The sequence below is a fragment of the Sebastes fasciatus genome, chromosome 1, assembly GCF_043250625.1.
Source record: "Sebastes fasciatus isolate fSebFas1 chromosome 1, fSebFas1.pri, whole genome shotgun sequence".
NCBI lineage: Eukaryota > Metazoa > Chordata > Actinopteri > Perciformes > Sebastidae > Sebastes > Sebastes fasciatus.
In genome coordinates this window covers 40,968,229-40,991,992 of record NC_133795.1, presented here as the reverse complement: position 1 = coordinate 40,991,992, position 23,764 = coordinate 40,968,229, and the positions used below count along the sequence as shown (strand labels likewise).

General features: G+C 41.6%; 1 protein-coding gene across 1 annotated transcript; it reads right to left on the bottom strand.

The window, feature by feature from the left end:
* Window positions 1–1,156: 1,156 nt before the first annotated feature.
* Window positions 1,157–23,524, bottom strand: sypl2a (synaptophysin-like 2a). The gene is made up of 6 exons (XM_074649297.1): window positions 23,338–23,524; window positions 23,021–23,095; window positions 11,252–11,373; window positions 7,387–7,585; window positions 6,476–6,655; window positions 1,157–3,305 (listed from the first exon to the last, which is right to left on the bottom strand). Exons 1-6 carry the CDS (start codon window positions 23,350–23,352, stop codon window positions 3,180–3,182), a joined length of 717 nt encoding a protein of 238 aa, XP_074505398.1. The 5' UTR covers window positions 23,353–23,524; the 3' UTR covers window positions 1,157–3,179.
* Between the last annotated feature and the right edge of the window lie 240 nt (window positions 23,525–23,764).

Here is a 23,764-nt window from a genome sequence, read left to right as displayed (position 1 = left end):
ACTACCTATGGAATTGTAGAATTTCTGAATTTGGAACCACCTAGTTTATATGATAATAATAGTATGATAAAGACACGTTGGCAGACAGAACTGCCTGACTTTGAGGATCCGACCAAGAGATTCTGAATGAATGGGCTAGAAAGAACCCAAAAGAACAAAACATCTGGATCGCCCCCTGGTGGCTGGCTGCAGAATAGTTTATAAAGCCCACCTCCTCCATGTTAGCGGTTGGGACATGGGCCAATCTAAAAAGTCAAAGTACACATCATACATTTTGCCCAAAGATGGTTTCTGTCATTTTAGGTAGTTCTTATCACGCTGATGTGTGTTCAAGTGTTCATTTTTATGATTAGTTTGGTTTTAATTAGTTATTTGACGCTGTAAAAAGGAGGTGAGACATCATGATTGACAGCTGCTCTTAGTGACGTAGTCGTGCAGCCGGAGGCTCAGGAATTGTACGGGAGAGGAGATGTAACTTTAACTTTCCATAACTGTCACCAGTCATGTGTCAATTTGATCATAAATGTAGTTTATAGAGATATCATAGTTAGTTTTTGTGTATTTCAAGCCAAAGAGCTACCGTGGTGCGAACGTAGCACGGATGTATAAAGAGAACTGGATCCAGCGTTGGAGGCCGGGCCCCGTTCATTCCTATGAAAGTTGCTCAGCGGCGCATGAAGCCTAGATGACTTGACTTCCGTCTGGAAAAGTACCCGGATCTTGGGCACATGGAACATGCGCAGTAGCGTCCTCTCGATCACATGACTCGGTCACGGCTTGCGCTCCAGCCTCGGTCTGGCTCTCACTCACATGAACGGAGGAAGGGCAATAACTCTGGATTCAGCTATTAGTTAATTTTACAACTTTAGAATCTTAATTTTTTAAATAAGGGCTATTTAGGTGTTCGTACTGGGAAGTTGATTCACCTCAAAAAAAATGATCCATCTATATAAAATGTCTGGAAGCAACATACTGTATATATAGACCGCATTAGTTCTAAGCAGGATTGTATCTATCAGACTAATATGAAAGATGCTATAATCACATCCAAATTCTGCACATAGTGGCTTTAAATGTGTGTAAGCCATGAGGGTGGGTCTACAGATGTACTCATTTATAATCTTATGTTGCAATGTAATTAAGAAAGGAGACAGAATCCAGCAGTTACAGCTCTCATGTTTTACACTTGTCAATACAAATAAACCATTCTTTCATTTAGCAAAAACAAGGCACAAAATACATGAAGTCCAATTTCAATAACCCCATCGCATAAACATCCTACATATTACTGTGTTCTAATTAAACCAAGATTTATCGTCTAAAATTTATATAAAGCATCTTACAAAATATGTATCTAATTTCAATGTGATGTGGAAAATATATTACTATTTCTATTTCTCTCAAACAGCCCCTCGTTTATTCCCTATACGGAGGACACGGCGGTGAAATAAAACAGCTGCACAGGTGGCTCGATAACTCCACTAACAGTTACTTCATGAAGATCATTAGATCCCTCGTAGTGCAATGCAAAATAATCAGTGACAAAAGAGTCATCAACAGTGACTGTAGGAGTTCAATACAAAACCTTGTGATGCATGGCATTGGCTGTAAAGTTACATGTAGAGCAGAACTACGGGCGTGGCCGTTAAGAAATACAGCAGGATTACATCAATCTGGCAACCACATTTTGTTACGTGAACTATTTTTCATCACACGATTAAGCCGAAAAAGCCACTCAGTGGTACAACACGTTAACAGCAAATCTGACATTGCAAAAAAAAAATTTCAAAAAAAAAAAAATCGAGAAGCTGCACTCTGACATTTTTCCACAGGGAAATACAAACAGAAACCCAACATTGTTTTTTAAAAATAAGCAACTGACTAATTAATGTAGATAAAAATACACGTGAACTGTATATAAATAATCTCACTGCGAGTCACCTTTTACAAAAGATCGTTTGAACGAGAATAAGTCTTAGTGTTTATGGTAGTAGTGTAAAAAGTAACATTTGGATCAAACAGGAACTAAACGGCGGCGGTTGGCCTGACATCTATCGGTCACTTCCACGCTGTGAAGTCATGTACGACAGCTACTAGAGTAAACATGTGGAGAACATGCCTTGTTCTGGATTACAGGCTGAAAATAAACAAGGCTGTCACAACGCTGCCACAACCAACCTGAAACAAAAACCCTAGAATGAAACTTTCAAAATAAAAGTCTGTAAAAAAGTGCAGTAGATCGTAGTGTGATTTTTCTTTTTTTACTTGGTGTGTGTGTGTATTCTCTTTAAGCGCAAGATATTCAAAGTGTGTTGAAACTGCAACACCCATGATGGGGTTATGAAGTATATTTGTCTGTGTGTGTCAGTAGATTAGAACATTGGTGGGGAAATGGCATGGTGGTTCATTTAATCGGTAGACGGTTCAGAGCTCAGAAAAGAAGAGAACGAATGCCTTAGTGTGATTATACAGCAGGGCTCTGGTATCAGCTGTTGCTTTAACGGGAGAAAAAAAAAAAAGGAGCAATGAACATATTTTGACCTTCAGGCTATGACACATCTATTGAAATTGAAGTGACTGATATGTTTAGAATTACAGTACTTGGTATCTGTACTGTAGCACTTCCTCTTACCGATTACATGACGGAGAAAGGACTCCTGTTCAGAACCCCAGGCGTGCATTTGCTCCCACCTAAAAAGTTTGCTTCTGAATTTATATTTCTTGCTTTTATTGGATACGAGGGCTGTTTGCTCTCAACTTCTCTTAATCATTTACCTTTTTTCCCCTAGCTGAAGAGCAGCAGAGATTCTGGGTTCTTGCATCACAATTTCATCATTAGGCAGCTCCCTGAAGGGCGGACAGTGCTAACGTGGAAGCAAATGCACTGCGGGACCTGCTGTTCTGAACACCAAATACATACAGTGATGACAGATTTTGAAAATAAAAGATAAAGAACATAGGGTTGCTCATTGTCCTCGGGGGACTAGGTTAACTTGAGCTTAAGACCCGTAAGTGAAAAAATAGCTCTGACATGTGTTGGGAGGTATAGTGGGTATTTAGGACAGTTGCCTTCCTTTTTGTTTCCATTTCTGCAGGTTAACATCAGAGACCAGTGTTGGGCACAAAGCGGTTCTGCCGTGGGCACAGGGCACATGCTTGAGGACCCCTCGGTGATGTGGCTAGGGCTCAGGAGGCCCTCCTTCCTCCATGGTGGCTGGTGGGTTGGGATCCTTGTGGAAAGGAGTCTCCTTGTAAATAAACCAGCAGTTCCCCGCCCACAGGATCAAGTTCAAAAAGCCAAATATCTGTAGGAAGACAGGAAAACAGATAAGTGACAACGAATAATGTGTACTTCACTTATTCACGATGTCTTGTCCTCCCCTTGTGTGTTCCAGTTCAGTCGTGACCATAAGCTTTGAAGTAGGGACTTTTGGTATCGGCCGATACCGAGTATACATTTACTGAATTGTTATTTATTTTTAAAATAAGAAATCATGCACCAGCAAGTTGGTAAAAAACAATCTTCAAAATTAACAGGAAATACAATTCAAGTGTAAACCTTTTTAATGCAGCAACAAATTGGTTAAACAGGAAATAAAATTCCAGTATATAATGTTTATAGTATATAAATATAGAATTGAATTGAATAGATCGGCCTCATTCCAAGATACACGGTCTAGCTACTTGAGTCAATATCGGCCCGATATCCGACAACACAAATCCGTGTTTTGCAGTAAACACACGGAAATTTGAATACTGGTGACTTTAAAGGTCCCGTATAATAAAAAGTGACATTTTCAGATCTTCTATATTATAAAGCAGGTTTAAGTTCTATATAAATACTGTGAAAGTATCGAAACGCTCAATCCACAGGGAAACACACACAGCCCGTATTCAGAAACTTAGATTTTGAAACAAGCCGTCAGGATTTCTGTCCATTTGTGATGTCACAAATCTACACTATTTAGACCATTTCACGGTTTTAAACGTAAACCTTCTAAATGTGTCCCAGTTTATTTCCTGTAGCAGTGTATGTGAATGACATCAGCTGACAGGATGTAAACATGGACCCAAGCTGTTGCCTAGCAACGCAATTCTGCTGCAATTCCTTTGAAATGTACTAAACCGGAGCGTTTCAGACAGAGGGTAAATACAGGTATATTCAGACGGACAGTATGAGGAAAATAAAGTATTTTTTTAAACATTAAGGTATGTAAACATGTTCTATTAGAAACCCAAAATACAAGTAAAACCTGGAAATGAGCACGATATGGGACCTTTAAAGTAAGGCTTAAAAATAGGCTTGACCTGTACATCAACACTTACACTATTGTCAACAAATGTCGATACTAGGACAAATACAATTATTGCATTTACACACTATTTGACTCAAATAGTGCATCCAACAATGCTATTGTACGACTACACGTTCATTTTATAAAATGCATTTTTGATTATACATAGTTACACTGCTGCAGTAAGCTGTGGAGCAATCCCAGCAACGGAAGGAAATGTGTTTTTATTTTAAACACCAGATGGCACTGGCTGTACGCTGCCACCAGAACACTCATATACAGTATAACAATAATCTCCTATCAGTGGTATGTGGAATACTGTGTTGAAAAGCACAGGAGTGGGGCTGAGGTTGGTAGCGGGTGCTAATCTGTAACAAAGTGTTTGTAGTAACTTGATAACAGTGAAAGCAGTCGGTATGGAGCATGTTGGCTGAAAGGTGGACATCAGTAAAGTTTGTTCACAGCGGCAGTTATCGGCTCAAATGCTGTCTGCTTTTGGGACAAAAATAGGGTTTGGACAGATGTAGTGTATATTCTCTCTCTCTCTCTCTCTCTCTCTCTCTCTCGGGTATGGTCGGAGCGGAGTTATTTATGAAGCATCCTACTCACACCGTCGGCAAGGAACAGAAAGAATGCCACTATGTTTCAGTGTAACGGCAAAAAATAACAAGACAATGAAATGAATGATGTCTGTCCTGAAGATTCCTTTCGGTTGTCATGCTATGGAATCAACATATTAAAAAGACTGACAGGCACATCGACACAATTCAATGCAGGAGAAATCAAACAAAATATAGAAAGGTTTATGTAAAGCTCCATATGGAGAGGTAAAGGCTACAAATATAGTTTTTACCTAAATTTAAAAGGGACCGTTTGTAACTTCTTACACGTATGAATCATTGCAGGTCGGTGTCCCAAGCGCGCTCTCGTGTGGCTACGCTGTACAGACATCAACACAAACTACACGGAAGCACCAAAACCACAAAGTTGTATTTAGTGAAGACCGTCTGTTAAACAGTGTTGGCCGCGGTCGGAGGACGCGGGGGAGACCGTAGCTTTGGTCTCCAGGACCAGAGTCTCTGCTGTACTCTGCTCCTCTGCCTGCTTGCCTTCATTCACACACACCGCGCTTGTTCTCGCTCACTCAGCTCGCTCCACCTCACGTGCATGCTGCTCACTCCACACTGCAGAAGAGTTAGTCGCTCTGCGAATATCTAGTGAATGTACAGTGGACGTTTGTGCAGAAATAACTGCTGCAGCTCCTCCAGACCAACAGAGGTTTCACGTGTCTTGTGAAGTGACGGGGCTCCGCAGAGAGAAACGTTATCGTCTCCGACCAAAACTCCGGTGTCTCCCCTGTTCCCTCCGGCCGCGGTCGGGAGGCTGAAGCAGGAAAAGCCAACACTAGGATCAGCATTGATTCATGGAGAGACCTTCGTCTGGTCAGCTAACATTACTGCCAAGCAGCTGAAATATAGAGTGATATTGTGCTTTTAGCTGACGTGTGTCTCCTCACTGTTTTGAGCAATGCTCGTTCATGTCTATGTAGAGCGAGCACAAGCACGAGCAACAGGACGCTGACTTTCGTTGACTTAACGGCCACAGGTGTCGCTGTTAACAAGACATTTGTGATTCTTACAAACAGTCCCTTTAAACAAATGCTCATGCCATCTGCTTTTTAACCCCCAGACCCCACAGGTCTACTTTCCGTCATATCTCACAGGTGCTTTATTGTATCATTCCAGTTTTTCATGACTTTTGTCAATCAATTTGTTCCTGATGACTTTGTGTCATTGTTTTCCATTTCTGTTTTAATTGGTGCTTTTAAATAAGAATTTTAAATACCAATGTATTTGATTCCTGCGGGACCCCGGTCAAAAGGCACCCAATCCCGCCTATGCAGTTTAAATAGATGGAACTATTTATTGAGTTCATGTTTGCCATGGGTCATTATTTAAAGTATCACACACACTATCTGTTATTTAGAATCAAACACTCAACAGGAATGTGCGAGCATGCGTGTCCAGTTTAGGGAACGGCTCTGCAGCTTTTCTAAATGCTAGAGCAGACAGGATGTTTCCTCTATAGGACCAATAATACGGCCTCTCTGAGAATTTTGGGTCTCTTAAGAAGGAAGTACTAAAGGTCCGGTGCCGCTGCACTACTTTACCATGACTTACCACAGAGGCATTGAGGCGGCCCATGGACGGAAAGTCTCCTGCGTGACAGATGTCCTTGCATGAGTCGATCATGACCAGGTGCTCTGGGTTAGTGGCCCACTTGATATCGGTCAGCCCTTTGCCCCAGGCTGAGGAGGACACGAGCCACAGGAAGGCGAAGGCAGCGGTCACCACCAGGTCCTGGTAGGGAGAACACCGTTTAACACAGAGCATGTTTACATATGCATTCATGACACATCAGTATTCAGAAGGTTCTCAGTTCCTGTTGCACGTAAACCTTATCTCTACTATCTACATTAGCTGTGACCGCTTATCGGCTGGAGCCGATCCCAGCTGACATTGGGCGAAGGCGGGGTACATCCTGGACGGGTCGCCAGACTATCACATGTCAACACTTTCAACCGTTCACACCTACAGTCAATTCAGAGTCAAAATGTCTTTGGACTGTGGGAGGAGGCCGGAGGAACCGGAGAAAACCCACGTTAGCCGGTTTTGAACCTGCGACCCTCTGGCTGTGTGGCGACAGTGCTAACCACTGCAGCACCGTGCAGCCCCCTTATCTACCATACAAAATGATCATTTCATTTTAATAATAAAGTACAATGGAGGGGTTGGGAGGCTGTTGGTGACAAAACAGTAGGGACATTTTATATTTAATATGACTTATTTTCCTCAAGCAAACCACGACCTCTGAGAGGCCTTAAAATTCACTAATCCATTACTCCAACTGGACTTCCTGGATCATATTTTAAACTCACTAGAACCTTAAATAACACGCCGCAGCGCGTCGCTTTAACACAAGGATGATTTTGGTCTAAATGCCTGAGATGTAAAAAACAACCCCATCTCTCTCCATCTTGGTGGGTGTGAATGGGGTTAGTACAGCAGGTATGAAGAGGATGTTTACTCACTATGATGGGACCGCGGCTGGTCTGACGGTAGACGTTCTGGTAGCCCAAGTAGAGGACCAGCGTGGCGGTGCAATAAAGGAACCCGAACACGCCGACGCACACGAAGAACTCTGCCGAGGAGGAGAAGTCGCCCTGGAGAAAGGTCTCGTTGGAAGGAGTGCCGCTACAGAGCGGTATATGATACGGTTTAGCATTCAACCTGAAGGGAGGAGGGAGAGAGGGAGAAGGCACTTTCAACAGTCGCTCTGATGACTCTTGTTTTTACTCTCTTGTTGTGTGATTTCAGAGAAAACAAGTCCTCACCTGGGTTACTCGTCTATCCAAGGAAAGCAAGAAGAGAGAACATGAAAGGATTAAGCGAGACTTTTTTGTTGTTTTTTTTTACTTAGACCGACTGTGTGCACATATTAAATAGAACCTTCAACTCGCACTGCATGGGCGTAGATCAGCTTCATCATAAACACACTTCACAGGGATTGGGATTCAAATCATTAACTATCACAATAAACAGAGGACCTTTTTCCTGATATCAGAATATCACTGAATATCACAAAGTCCCTCGTCTAACTGACATTAATCACACTGCACTACATGATCATGAGGAGTGAGACCCTTCAGCGGTTCACTTCAGTTGTATATATATATATATATATATATATATATATATATATATATATATATATATATATATATATATATATATTGGTTGAAACCTTGAAGACTACTTTTGGACTACAAGGGTGTGTGCATAATGAGTATTACATGCTGCTTTCATCAAATTGCACTGGACTGGACCTGTTCTGAGCAATCAAGGTCAGAAAAAAAAAAATACATATACAAGCAGGGTGCCACTGATGGAAACAGAAAGGTCAATCTTTAAAGTAAAATCATTTGTCTTACGGTGCTGAACAGAGATCTACTGTAAAGTAACTTTATAATGGATTTTTGTAATTTGCTGCTGTCACTGAATCATTGTTTTTAAGGTGCAGAGTGTGGGATCTGGTGGGATCTGGTGGGATCTGGTGGGATCTAGCGGTGAGGTTACAGATGTATGCATGTGGGAGAACTACGGTAGCCGACGCAAAAACGGGAATGTCACTATCTAGAGCCAGTGTTTGGTTTGTCCGTTCTGGTGCTACTGTAGAAACATGGCAGCCAGCTCCGTGAAGAGAGGACCCGCTCTGTACGTAGAGATAAACGGCTCATTCTACGGGCGTTTTCACACCTCTAGTTCGTTTGCTCTGGTCGGAATCACCAAATTGTTACTATGTTGCATATTGCCTCGAGTTTGGTTTGTGTTCACGCGGCAGCGTTTACAAGCAGACCAAAATGTTGGTGCGCAAAGAAACTGCTCTCTAATTGGTCAGAATTTCCCTGCGGGAAAACTCCCGGAAGTAAACAAAGAAGAGCAGATTTCCAGAACGCAACAATGGAGGGACAACTACGCGGCTTGATTTTGGCCCTGGTCATCTTTTTTTTACCTTGTAGCAATTTTTCACTCGAGGCAAACGATACAGTTTGAAAATGAGGCGACTGGAAAACGATGTATTGATGCACTGGAGTTGTCGAAGGCGCATATCAAGACCGTTCAAGAGGAGGCGTGCATTAACCCTCCTAAACTGTGACATGCACATCGGCCGAAAATATTTCCGAAGATCCATCAGATATGCCCGTGGTCTTAAACACAGCCTGACGTTACACCTGTTTAGTACTGATGTGAATAGCGAAGACAAGTGTAGGCTCTTTAGTAGTAATGTTGTCTGGTGTCTGGTGTTGACGTGCACAGCGTTGCTTGCTACCGGAGCTGGTTTAATCCAAAAAGGCGCAATGCTTTTTCCAGTTGGACCGGATCGAGGTTGGATCATGTTCTCACCAAAAACGAAGCGAACCAAGACCGCCCCGTAAGGAGATCTCGGTTCGCTTGTTTTGGTGCTGCACCCGAGTGTGATTGCTGTGTTCACACCTGCCCAAACGAACCACACCGAGAGGGTAAACGCTCCAGGGTTCAATTCAACTGAACTAAACAAGGCAGGTGTGAATACGCCCTAAGGTAACGAAAACACAATGATTCTTATTTCCATGCAATTTAACTGTTTAGAGAAGAAACAAGAAAAGTAAGAAAAGTAACTATCCCCCTAGTCAGTGGCACACATGTTCAGTTTCCTCATCCTTGTTTCTGCTAACCACTCTCATGCTCTCAGCTAGCAAAGTCTGTGATAGATAATATGCTGGTACCATTTTTTCACTTTCACTTTCACTAACAACCCTGTCTTAATTGACCTGTATGGTGGTGATACGATCGTATCGTGTTTAGCCTTTAACAAAAGCGTGTTGTTATTCATCATTACGAGCAAGCTGCAAAATGTAACATGAGTGACTGAATCTTTTTTTCCTCTAAAGAAATAAGATTTGTCTGATTTAATTTATATTATTAGAACACAGTATATAGCACTGAACAGCATTTATATGGGACTGCATACTTCTGCAATATATTATATATAATTGCTTCATTTGAGTCTATGTGGAGGAAAAAGGAAGGTACCGCTTTTATTGTTGTAGTCTGAGTAACGTGACGTCATATCAGTTCCGTATCCTTCAACCAAAACAAACTAGCCGGCTGCCGCGAGCCGAAACAACAATGTAGAAAATGGCGGAGGGTCCGCGTGGATACGACCTGCACCCTCCCATGTTAAATCCAGCGTGGTAAACACTACACATCCAGTAAAGGATGGAAACACTTTGGGTTTCACACATTAGCAGGAAAAGCAGAGCTAGACATCACGGCTAAAGCTACATGCTAACTCTGTCACGCATTCAAACGGCCCCGATGGAGCTGACCATGGATGGATAAAGAGAACGGAGCTGACGGGAGAGCTAGAGACCACCTTGGAGAAGTTAGAGGAAGTAGACACGTGGGACTATATCGAGTTTTTCAAAATAAGGTGTTAACAAAGGGAACTGTATATACAAAATACATCTATGGAAATAAGATTGATTGGATTATATTCACCAGAAGTATAAAACATTACATGTCCCTTATACATTAAAGAGTAAATTCCACTAATCTGTGAGGGAAATATCTTTATTCTTTGATTTTTGGGTTGCTGAAAAAAATGTAATAAATAATTCCTGACAATGACTGATATATTTGACTTCAGGACATCTCTGACTACATACATGCTGAAAATCAAACAATCTTACCGTATTGATTGAATAGTTTCTAAAGTAAAAGTCCCTAGAAGTGTATCATTCAACTTTTCCCCATGGTCTAGTGTTAAGAAAAGTTAACAAAAATCGCAATAAAACGTAATATCGAATCGCAATACATATCGAATCGGCACCCAAGTATCGTGATAGTATCGAATCAGGAGATAGGTGTGTCGTCTCAGCCCTAATATATATATATATATATATATCACTATTTGAAAGATATTCTTGTTGTGATATTGATTTCAACTTTATGGCCCAGTCCTGTGTCATAGTGTCTCTAAATGCAGCTGCCCAGCAATGACTGATCACACTGGTTACCTAGTAGCATTTATACTCACAATCAAATCATTATTGGATGCTTCTGCAGTCATTTTGACAACATAAATGTATTTGGCTATATTGAGACACAAAAAAAGCCATCAAAGAGAGAAGTAGGGGAGAGAGTGGAGGTTTAACCTGCTTACACTAAGTGGGATAACCATTCTTTTCACCATGATGAGAAAGATCTTTTTGTCCTGGCGTTTTAAGAAAACAATCTGAAAATCCTGTTTGACACATTAACTGCATTTCAAAATATATCGGCAGGACAAGTCTTCAATAAGAGATAAACAGCAAAGTCTCTTATGACTGGGAGAGCTCTAGTGTGCTACAGTACCTGAACGGGTAGCCAAACGCAGGTTCTACATGCTTATCCTCCACCACTGCTGGGCATTTGACTGTAAAGTGGCTCGTCCCAGAGTAACCTCCAGCGGTGGCAAAGGCAAAGATGGTGAAGATCTGTAGAGGCAGAGAAAGATGAAGTTTTAAATGAGGTTGTGTGTCTCAAGTCATCAGGGCTTTTTGGTTTTAAAAGCAATCAAGCCACATTCTGTTGCTATAATTCTGACTTAATAAAAACAAATAAACATCATAAATTAATACAATCTGAATAAAAGTTTTTATTGAAATTAAATTAAGAGCAATTTAATGACTGGTGACCAGCCTCCAACCAGCACTGTGAAAAAAACAGCTGTTACTGTTCATGTCCAGGTTTACAGGCTGTCACATACAGACTAGTTTGACATTCAGTAATATCAATTTAATAAAATTCATATTTGTAAAGATCAAATTAAGAAATGATTTAACTGTATTGCCTTTTAGGATCAGAGGTAAGCTCCTACATTAGAGTCAATATGAAATAGATACAATGATGCATTTTCCCTTCCCACAAGTAACATATGCCATTTTCCCCTTCTGGACAAACCTCCCCACTTCACTATCACTCCTCCACACATCCTTTTTCCACACAGGAAACTCCCTCCCTGCTGCTCAAAGAGCTGAAAGCGAAAATGGAAAATCCTCGAATATGAAGCTGAACAAAACAAACTTTCAGCCTCAACCAGTCTAGTTCTTACAAAAAGCCATCATCTAATTAGATTCCATTTTTACTGAAGAGTTACTCTACTGGTAATCAACAGGGCTGGTGCTTATTTGTCTTCATCCAATGAAAAGACGCAAACCTACAACTAAATTCTTTACTCCTGATTCAATGACATTTCAGAAACTACACTGTCCAGCTGTTTTATATTCTTTGTTGGTGGTGTCAGAGAGGAGGATGCTGTGCAAACTGTAGACTGTTCCCACCATGATGCACCACAGAATGCCACAGAGTCCGACCTCGAGCAAAGCGCTGTTGGCTGTATAAAGTTTGTCTAAATTCTGTGGAACCTAAAAGCAGTATGACTAATTTATTCCAGCATCTGGGCGCCGTCCCAGGCACCGAAACGCAGCAGAGGAGATCGATAGACAGACAGTCTCAACAAAGCCAGGTCTTTTATTTTAGATGTTGGAGTAGGCTACAGTTTATTTATTTGTTTACAGGTCTACATATGAGCAAATGAGTTTTTATGGGGTATGTGTCGGTAATTTATTTGATGTGATTATCGCACAGTTTGTCATCGTTTTTGTTTCAGTAAAAAGGAAAATCCTTGCAGTCCCTTGTCCTCATCTCCCACGAGACAATAACAGCAAAGTAAAGTACAATATAAGTAAATAAATAATGGCTGCGAGTTCGAGGAAAGTTTGACAGCCTGTTGTCATCGTCGTCTCCCCTGCCACCTCCGTTTTAATAAGGGAAATAAAACCATATTTTCTGAGTGTTTCACGGCGGTTACGATGTAAAACACAAATAAACACACAGCTAACTCCGCACACCTCCGCACAACCCTGCTGGAAGGTGCTGAGCTGCCGGATTTTCAATGAATGCAGCCTAAAGGTAGGCTGTCCTCTGTGCCTCGGTCAAACCGACACACCGATAGCAGCATACAGCAGCCACTGCACACAGCAGAGGAGAGACAGAGGAACAGGGGAACTCACAGAGATGAAATAAACCCGTTCTCATCCGTCAAATACGGCCGCAGAGCATCTAAAGGGGGACTTGTGCCCATCGATGTAAGGCCTAATGCTTGTGTCTTGAAATCAGAAGCCGAGAGGCGTGACAAAGCGACGGTATTTCACCATCTGAACGGGCTGAACACAATGCGTGGGGGTTAAATCCCCACATGGCTCAAAAGCTGTTTGCAGACGTCCAGAAGCATCCCGAGCACAGCAGAATAAGAAGAAAAAGAGAAAACCCAGCAGAGGGCTGCAGAGCTATATAAATAAACTTGCCTTGCTTATAGGATTGCACCGATACCGGATCCGATATCGGGCCGATATTGACTCAAACAGCTGGATCGGGTATCCGTGAAAATTGGGCCAATCTATTGAGTTCAATTTTATGTTTATATACTATATACATTATATACTGGAATTTAAATTCCTGTTTAAGTTTTGACCAATTTGTTGCTGCATTAAAAAAGTTTACTCTTGGTTTGTAATTTGTGTTAGAGACATTTTACCAAGTTGCTGGTAGATAGATGGATGGATGGATGGATGGATGGATGGATGGATGGATGGATAGATAGAAAAAAATCAGTAAACTTATATGTATTTATTTGTTATATTTTGTTTTACAAAGTTAGGAAAGCAATGTTTAAGTCAAGCATGATGTTGCCTTACACATAAAAGAATGATCCCAGTCACTTCCACACAGTGAGTAATTAAACACTGGTATCGGATCAGTACTCGGTATCGGCCGATATCAGAAGCCCAGGTATCGCTATCGGGACTGAAAAGTCGGACCGATGCATCCCTTCATGCTTATTGAACGTGCTTAAAAGAAACAAAAAAAACACTCACAAGTCACATAGATGTAACAAAAATAAGTTTGAAAGGTGAACCTTTTAGAAGACTTTTTTCTGGTAGAAACTTTCCGTTTTCATTGTATGTGTCAGGTGAATGACGAGTATACGGCTGTAAGGGTCACATACTTATAATGCAGCACTATGAATAGTTGGGCAAAAGCCCCCTGTAGGGGTTGTTCTTATTGCATAACAATGAATGTCAGCAAAAAGCTTCTATAAGCAAGAAAAACACGCTGATATCTTCAACTCTGCTGACAGAGAGCAGACCCCAGCAGGAAGAAGGGAAAGCAGAGAGGAACCCAGACCATTTCCTCTAACCCTCAACATGAACTGACTGTGCAGAAAAACTGGGATGCCACTCCGGGGTCGCCAGAGAATCATCTGTGGTGCAGCACAAACTGCGTTCAGGATTTGCAATTTAGTAGCAACACAGGTTTGGGTTTAAATACGTCTCCGTCTCAGCCAGATTTCGCACAAGTGCCGTGAATTTAGCAGCAAGGTTTGGACAAGACTTGAACAGCCTCTCTTCATCCGCAGCATGACCAACCCATGGTGAAATATGTTGTTGGCTGTAGGACCTAGACTGGGAATACATCAGCAGGGTTGGGCCCGGGCCACAGTTTCAGACCTGTGCAGTATTCTACAGTGCACTGTGGAGAAATTGTGCAATTAACATTGTACAAAACCATTTATAAGCCTAACCCACTCTGGGCTGTACCGAATAGGGATGGGACGATATCACAGATCGCAATATAAACATCACAATAAGTTGATTGTGGCGAATTTTCATTATCGGGATAATCGTGAATATCGTCATGAGTGACTTGAAAAAGCAAATAAACTTGGCTACAGCGTAGTTTGGTCAGAAGATGGCACTATAAGCTTGCATGGCTGTAAACTGCCAGTAAACAGATCTTAGAAGAAGTAGAGAAACAACACAAGTGGGCTTGGCCATCAAACCATCTACGAGAGAAAACTGGAGAGTTTTATAGGAATTTGTTTCAATTGGGCAATTTTTAATTGTTCTCATGTCAGCTGATATTGGCCATGTTTCGTGTTGTTGGAGACAAAGACCAGCATTCACACATTATGGGAATATCTGAGAAGATGCGCACAAAGGAAACAGCTGTCATGTGAGTTAAATGTTCGCTACGTCAGAATTTTTTTGACAAAGGCAATCCATTTAGCACATCAACTCTTTTTTTTCGACGAAGGCAAAACCACCTCAAGCGAGCGTAAAAACATTTTTGCAATTGAGGAAGTTTTATCGGATTTTGCCGTTTCTATACAGATTTTCTAAAGCGATATATATATATATATATATATATATATATATATATATATATATATATATATATATATATATATATATATATATATATATATATATATATATATTCGAATAAATGCGAATAAAAATATGTGAATGGAAACATGGCCAGAGAGAGGGGAAGAGAAAGTGGAAATTGGACTAATGCACGCAATGTTTCTGTAAGTTATTTATAACTTACTCGGAATGCTACTTTGTCACCTGCCCGCCTGAAACCTGATATTTTTCCCTTGAGTTTATCGGAACCAGCTGCGCATCACTACTACACAGCCACCACTGGAATCTAATTCTAAAAATAGTATAATATTAGTGTAGCCTAATCTTTATCTGGAAACGTGCAGAAATACTACGTTTAAACAGAATTGATGGACATGGAAAAAAAAGAAGCTGCAGAACATTCAAATGTTGATTTGGAATTTGAATGTCAATGTTATGAATGAAGCTTCAAACTATTCGGTACAGCCCTGCCTTGGGTATCACCAGAGGTCCTTTCTGAGCCAGGAAAAACCTTATTAAGGTACTATATCTGGTAACCGAGTATGAGTTGACTACAATGTTGTGAGATCCGGACCGATGCAGTCTCATCCTATTTTTAAAGGCAAGCCATTACTCGCTCAAATCGAGACACAAACTCGGAACAGAGCAGAGTTGGATTTCATACAGTCAACACTGGCACACACTATACACATGCCACATGCCACATGCATCGTGGCTGCTATCTCTCCCGGTCAGGTGAACTGGGGTCTCAGTGGTCTGTTGTGCTCATACACTGCAGCTGGTGATAAATGATGGATTTAACCTGTCTGTGCATCAGCTTATCGTTGCAGCTAGGCAGCTTGTTAGGCACTAAAACCACAGCACTGCTGCTGGAACACACTAATCTTGTCAGGTAATGGTTAACAATTGGTTAACGAGGGTCGGCTATTAGTTAGAAAAAAATTCAAAATTAGCATCCCTACACTGAATATAATTGAATATCAGATTACATGTGGTGCACGCTCATAAAAATAATCTCCACTAAACATCTCCGCCTAGTTTTATAGCAAACTAAATGTAATGCTGCAACAAGAAAATAGAACCTAACAAATATCTCAGACTCAAAGTGTCCTGATTTCTGCTTCTTGTTCTTGATGCTATTAAACCGTCCTGTTAATAAAGGTGCGTGCCAGTAAGAAAACAGTTTTTGGCCGCAGTGAATGCTGTTTTTGAAAGATTAATTGCAAACAAATATGGCTTGAAGCTGAATATTTCCTTGGATTAAAAACATGTTGGGAATTTGGGAAAGGACTACATTATCTTTTTTTAAAAGATTTTGACTTTTGGACTGAGGATTGAGACAATTATAGAGAATGAGCGCCACATCGCTTGTGTGTGCCATGAGAGAAAGCGAGACAGAAGGTGGACTGCACGCAAGGTTTCTATAAATTATTATTATTAATCATTTGAATGTCAACGTAATGAATGAAGCTTTGAAATGTACAGCTCTGGAAAACACCTGCTCGGATGGTAGGCTATAAAATGTTGCGGGTATAGTATGGCTACGCGATCATGGCCACAAGGCAAAAGTGAGCAGGGCTCACACATCCCCGCTCAATGCTTAAGGTATTGCCCTTTTGGAACTACTGGAACGAGTTCTACGTCGAAAAAAATCCCAGTGTTTGGCCAAAATTTAAAAAATGTACCCCCAAAAGGCACAACTAGACCACACTGTCCACCTCGATCGTCTTCCATTAAGTCTACTTTGGCTCAAACAGTGACGGATGGTGCGATCTGACACTGATGTACCTTGACCTTGGAGTTCACCTCTAATCTCTTTGGAAGTTGTTCTGGGCTCTTTGGTTACCATTCGTATTATCCGTCTCTTCAATTTGTCATAAATTTTCCTCTTGCGGCCACGTCCAGGGAGGTTGGCTACAGTCCCATGGACCTTAAACTTCTGAATAATATGTGCAGCTGTAGTCACAGGAACGTCAAGCTGCTTGGAGATGGTCTTATAGCCTTTAACATGAAGGTCTATAATGTTCTTTCTAATCTCCTGAGACAACTCTCTCCTTAGCTTTCTGTGGTCCATGTTCAGTGTGGTACACTCCATGATGCCAAACAGCACAGTGACTACTTTTCACCCTTTAAATAGGCAGACTGACTGATTACAAGTTTGAAGATACCTGTGATGCTATTTACAGGACACACCTTAGTTTAACATGTCCCTATGGTCACATTATTTTACATCTTTTCTAGAGGTACCATCATTTTTGTCCAGGCCAGTTTCATTAGTTTGTTTTTTAAAATGATTCTGTTGAACCACAATTCAAAAACAATGTCTGATTTTCATTAGTTCATTTTCAGTAAATTTTTATTGATTATTACTTTTGTCAGTTTCAAGTTATTTCAGTGACCATTGTGGGTTTTTCTTTCTTTAACGAAAGGGTACCAACAATTTTGTCCACGTGTGTAGATTCTTGAAGATGTTTCACTTCTCATCCAAGAAGCTTCTCCAGTTCTGTCTGAATGGTAGGGGAACCCAGGAATTTAACCTCTGTAGGGTTGTTAGCAGGATACTAGAAACCACTCAGTACATTGGTTTTCCTAGGTGTGACCGCTGTAGTTATGGGTCATTAGAGTCAGCTGATACCTAGTGTGAATGACTGTCACATGGGTCGTTGGAGTCATTAGAGTCAGTTGATGCCAGGTGTGAATGACTGTCCGGTGAGGTAAAGTGTGAATGGTTGTTTAGTCTCCTGGGCAGGGATGCCAGGAGAGCATCGTAAGTGGAAGACAGGTGATGCCTTAGGCCTCCTCCTCTGTTGAGTGATGGATTCTCTACTTTGGCATAGATGGCCTCTTTCACTCCTCTTTCAAACCACTTTTCCTCCCTGTCCAAATTATGCACGTTATTGTCCTCAAAAGAGTGTCCCTTGTCCTCCAGGTGTAGATAGACTGCTGAGTCTAAACCTGAGGAGTTGGCCCGTCTGTGTTGAGCCATCCATCTGTTTAGAGGTTGTTTGGTTTCACCAATGTACAAATCTGTGCACTCCTCACTGCATTGCATGTGTATGCAGTCCAATGTCCAATTTCCAAGGTGGTTTGAAAGAGGAGTGAAAGAGGCCATCTACGATAAAGTAGAGAAGCCATCACTCAACGACCCCACAGAGGTGGTCAACATGTGTAGCGCACCTACTTTGATCTTTGCCGTCGGCTGGCTGTGTGTCTGGTGTCTCCGGTCCAGCTTTCGCTGCGGGGCCCCAGGGGTCTACGTGGCGACGTTTTGTGACCGCTCCATCCTCCTCGCGGCGATTACCTCATTAACGTTATGGTTCTCTTATAGAATTGAGTTTAAATCTGAAATATTGCCAAATAGGCGCGTTTGCTTTTCGCTTCGACACCAAATCCTCCGCCATCTCTCGGTCTGTCAACTCTCTCTCGTCCAGTGTGTGAAATATGACACCTGCTACTCTGAGCTGAGACTCCGTACGGAGCAGATGCATTCACTTTCAGTTTGTAGCATCCGTTGTCCGACTATCTATTGATAACATGCCACTGATACGCAAAAATGAACTAAATGGGTTTTATTTCTGTAAGAAAAGCTGGTGGGGGCGGTGGTTACGTAATATAATCAGTGTCTGCCTGACCACCGTGTAACACCGACTACCGTGACAACCACAGACCAGCGTGTAGGGCGGGTCTATTGGCAGAAATGGAATAAAATATTAGCATTATTAGTGTATAATCACCTGAAACTGAGAATCGTTGCGTTACCTTAGATTGAGCCATGATATCTACACGGAGCCCGCCATGTTTCTACAGTAGCCCAGGACGGACAAACTGAACACTGGCTTCTAGAGAGGGCCTTTTACGTTTTTTAAGTGAATTCGGTGAATCAAATTTGGTGGCACGAATGCACCTGAAGGCCACCGTAGGTTCTTCTACACACTTGGAAAGTGTTATGCAAAGTATTTTGCAAGTTTTTGATCAGCAAAAAAGGATTAAAAAAATGACCTCAACACTACCAAGCAGTAACTGAATTGGACAGTGACGATATGATGATATGGTCACAAGGAAATTGCTCTTTTCTCATAACCAAATGTGGTGCTGCACTAACTGTCTTGTAAAGTATATATAAATAAGCACTACAGTACCTAGGATCACTCTGTTGACAAAGAGCACCCCTCTCCACACACACCCTCCACCCTTCCCAGGACATCCTTCCTCCAATGAAAAGCTTCTGATGATGTGCATGTGATTCTTGCTTCCGTACTTTCTCTCAAGAATAATGTCCTTTGTTCACTTACACCCACGTCTACCAAAGCACATTCCCAAATCATCAGGATATCTTTCAGCTACGTAACATTTGTATACAATGGGCCAAAGCACTGGGCCAGGCACTGAGGTGAACAGCCTGCAGGCTGCAGTAGTGGAGTAAAGACAGCAAGATAAACAACAGAAACACACACAGAGAACTGGAGTGCAGTATTAAGCAAGCTTCACGCCCACTGAGGGATTTTCAGGAATGGGTTTCATCTTTCAGGAGCGTCTGGACCTCCACAACATTTCTCAGCTTTCATCTCAGCCCCATTTGACCCACCCAGGCCAATCTGACAGCACCCCAAATAAACCCTCCACGCAGGGTGGGGGGGATTCCCTGTCCAGAGTCCAGTGTCCCACCCAGCCTCCCACAGACTGACTGAAGCATTCCTCACTACCTCCCCATGGTCAGGGAGTGGTGGGGACAGATAAGAGATAGCAGCAGCCAGTCACAAGGTTCTGACACTAGCAATTTAACGAATGGCACATCACGTGACCATACAGCAATAGTTACCCGAAGACAGACCCAGCTGATCGTGACTACAAAAATAGCTCGATCACCGCCTCCCTTAGTGGTAACCACCCTCCATCTGACACTGTGAAAAACTAGCGTTGCTGGCAAATGTCCACGTTTACAGGCAGTGGCATACAGACTAGTGTGACATTCAGTAATATCAATTCTAAACATCTTCCAAGAGCATTACAGTAGAGGAGGGAGGCAGCACTAGAACACTAAGCCTCACCCTGGAAGAATTCTGCCTATTTCAGCCTTGAAACTGATGCAGACTAACAACAACAAATTGAACTTGAAATGGTTGGAGAAATCGGAAAAATAGAAACGTTTAAAAACTCAGAAAAACAATGTCTGTAGCAGCTGTGAAAATCTGATTTGAAAGCTCAGTGACCATCTCGAAAGGAAAAAAACAAATCAAAACACACGTAGCCACCAAACTGACGACCACGTTTCAGCATCAACAGTAGCAGCCCTATTCAGCCACAAGATTCTGACACTAACAATAGGCACATAGAGAGAAATGATGAACCAGAAAGACACCAGAGAAGAAAATGTATTGGCCAAATAACAAATGGAGATAGTTTTGACAAATAATAGATGGTAAACCTCGGAAATGAAAACTGTAAGAAAAACATGGACATAGCATTTGTGTCCTCACTGTTTCTTTTGCTCTGGAGGGACATTTGAAGCCTAGAGTTTGGTTTTACTATGGCTAAGTATCAAAACTCAATATCAATCAAAATATGTCCATAGCCCAGGTATTGCTAACTGTAAGTACTGAAAACTGACACGGAAGAGTCTGAATTAAATCATAGTTTTTTTGCCAATTTTAGACTGTAAAGTATATCTTACTTAGGCCAAGTTCTTATACGGTTGCTTAGATGGCATGTTTGTGTTCCTTAAAATAATGTTTAAAAAAGGTATTATTTTGGTATCATACCAAAATAATACCTTTTTTTGCTGGTATTGCTCACAACAGACACAAACTGATCCAACATCATCCCTGCGTGAAAAAAATGCAGCACACTCATTCATTTGGATGTAACCAGTCCAGCGACAAAGTAAACGGTCCAAACCGAGTATATGTCTGGAGCGTGTATAGTCAGTCTCAATTTGTGGCTAAATTGTTACAGTCAGTGGTCATGTCTATCATGATAAAACCAGCGGTATACAGTATGTCCACCAGGTTCGGCGAGGACACTAGGGGACGTGCTGCTCCACTCAACTGGCCGTTCAAGCGGTGACGTGTCCTATCGTTGAATACGTGATTGGTCCCTGGTTTACTGCTTGTCTTTTAAAACAGGAAACAACATGGCGGCCTGCTCATAACATTTCTGTTGCTCCGTCTAAACAATCCACCAAAATCTACTTCTGAAGACATTTTAAGCGAGAAATAGGCGACGCCACTGGTAAACGTTGTTTCATTTTAGAAGAAGATCGCCCAGTTTGACAATTTGATCCTCATTTTGTGAGCCGGACACATCGCGCTGGACATTTGCATAACGGACTATTCACGCCTTTTCATTTTGACAGAGCAACGGCCAATGCAATCCACGAACTTCCACAAACCAATACGTTTTTTGCACACAGTGACTAAATGAAAGAAAGTAAAGCTGGTTACAAATGTGGTCACAGTGCAACTTAGACCTACTGTACTTGTTGGAATGGGTTTTACTTTGGAATGATTAGTATCATTACCCTTCATGGCAAAGGAAACGGTGAGCCCTCACTTTCAGTTTTACCTTAAAATAAAGTGGTTTATATAATTCTGCTAAACTTTTGACTTATTCACAACTTTACTGATCGCCTGACTTCACATGGTTCTTGCCCACAGAAAAAAAAAAACCCTGCAAAACTAAGAAAATAATACACTTTGGTCACAATTCGGTTGATATTTAATGTACTGACTGGGTTTGACATTGTGAGCATTGTGCAATAAACTTTAATTTAACTGGAATAGAAAGCCATGCTTTTTAACTCACCTTCGTGGAGTGAAACTCCATAGCACAGCAGCAGATAACACTTGTTGTATTATGTTAATTACCAACAGGACACGGCTGGTCCACAAACACACGCCTTAAATACACACAGCACTGCCTTCTGTAACGGGGCAGTTAGCCCAGTAGTCTGCATCAACAACAAATACAGAGCACTACGAGTACTAGCAGTCACATTAGAGGGGGCATTACTGAAATGCTTTCTTTTTTTTAGTGCAAGGTGCATTCAGATTACTCATTATGAAGTCAATCGCACAGACTCACAGAGTGGTGATATGTAGAGCATGCCCTACTGAGCAACAGCACATATCCAAGCTCCTTCATTCTTAACAGCTGGTACTGTAACAGCCACATACTATACAGCTGGTTCATAGGAGCTCCAACTCAGGCCTCTGCTTTCAATTTTGCCCACCTAACATATTCATCTGCTTTATTATAGTGAATGGATTTTTCTGTAACAACATATTGGCATCAACGACACTCCTGTTCTGGCTGAAACTGGTGGATTGAATGCAAATTATGCTACAACTTATCTTGCTATCTTAGCTGGACTATTTCAATACTGAAGTCACAATATATCTGGGAATTTCCTGGTAATTGTTCCAGCTTCCAGTTTGTTCCCGTCCGTTACTATAATCCGGTTTGCCACAGCACGTTGACATCCTCATGTAGGTTAACATTGGGAAATCAGTAACTACATGCATTGTAAATTCACAAGCTATGGCATCATTTAACTCAGTGAACCAAGTCAAGATCCAAGCCTCCAGAGTTACAAATGAACAAAGCAGAGACAGAGGAGCCTGCAACAGTTAGTTATTGAACAAGTTGTTTCCAGCCTTCTACACTTTAATGATCAATCTATGTACTAGAATATCTTGCTGACAACACTACAGACTGGTCTGGTGAGGTTGTGAAACTAGTGAAAGGGACTATACTAGGAGATATCATCACGTGGAGTAGATGCGGTTGCTGAACACAGAAGAGGTTAACTTGTAACCTTAATGTGGCTTGTGATCTAACTATGACACATTAAAGTACTTGTGTCCACTTTACTCACCCATTCTAAGACCCGGATAAATCCCAGAGGTTCCTTCAGTGGTCCCAGGTCCAGGGAGAACCCAGACGCCAGTTTCTGAGGACGACAAACAAGCTGTGTTAAATAACAAACAGTTACACATATAGAGCTAGTATCTAGTCAGCCAGGTGTTAACGGATTAGCGTCCACATGAGCACCCAAACAGCCAGCTCTCTGTTACCTGTCCGTCACCTTGATGCTAACTGGCCCTGCCCTTGTTAGCTTACCCCCTGCTAGCAGCATGCTAACACTAGCTAACTCATGTTAACCCGGGTTAACTACTGGGCTAACTCACCTACCTGAACAGAGTCCATGTAGAAGGGCAGCAGCTACAGAGCAGGTTGTATTTCACGCCTAAACGTGTCCGTGTCGTTGTTAAAGAGAACTTAAAGTTGCGGACGGTGACGATACAACAGCTAACGCGACTTAGTGTCAGCAGCAGCAGAGCAACAGGCAGCAACTGATCAGCCTCGAGCAGTGTCAGACTCTGTCCGACTCAACCGCTGTCACACGAGATACTCTACTTCCGGTTACACATTTTCAAAATAAAGAACAAAACTAGAAAAGCAATTTCTTAAGAAATTCAAATTATTGAATTAGATGCTGAAGAGCTTTAATCTGTATGAAGAAAGATACAGAATCAGAATCAAAAGATTATGAATCAGTAAATAAAAGTTGTGATTGCATGAAAAGCAGCTGAAGCCTTATAAATAGTTAGTTCTGAGT

Coding starts and splice junctions, on each gene's coding strand:
- sypl2a (XM_074649297.1), bottom strand. Junction 11,374..23,020: donor TTATCCGGGTCTTAGAATGG/GTGAGTAAAGTG, acceptor CTGCCTCTACAG/ATCTTCACCATCTTTGCCTT. Junction 7,586..11,251: donor GCGTTTGGCTACCCGTTCAG/GTACTGTAGCAC, acceptor TCCTCCCTTCAG/GTTGAATGCTAAACCGTATC.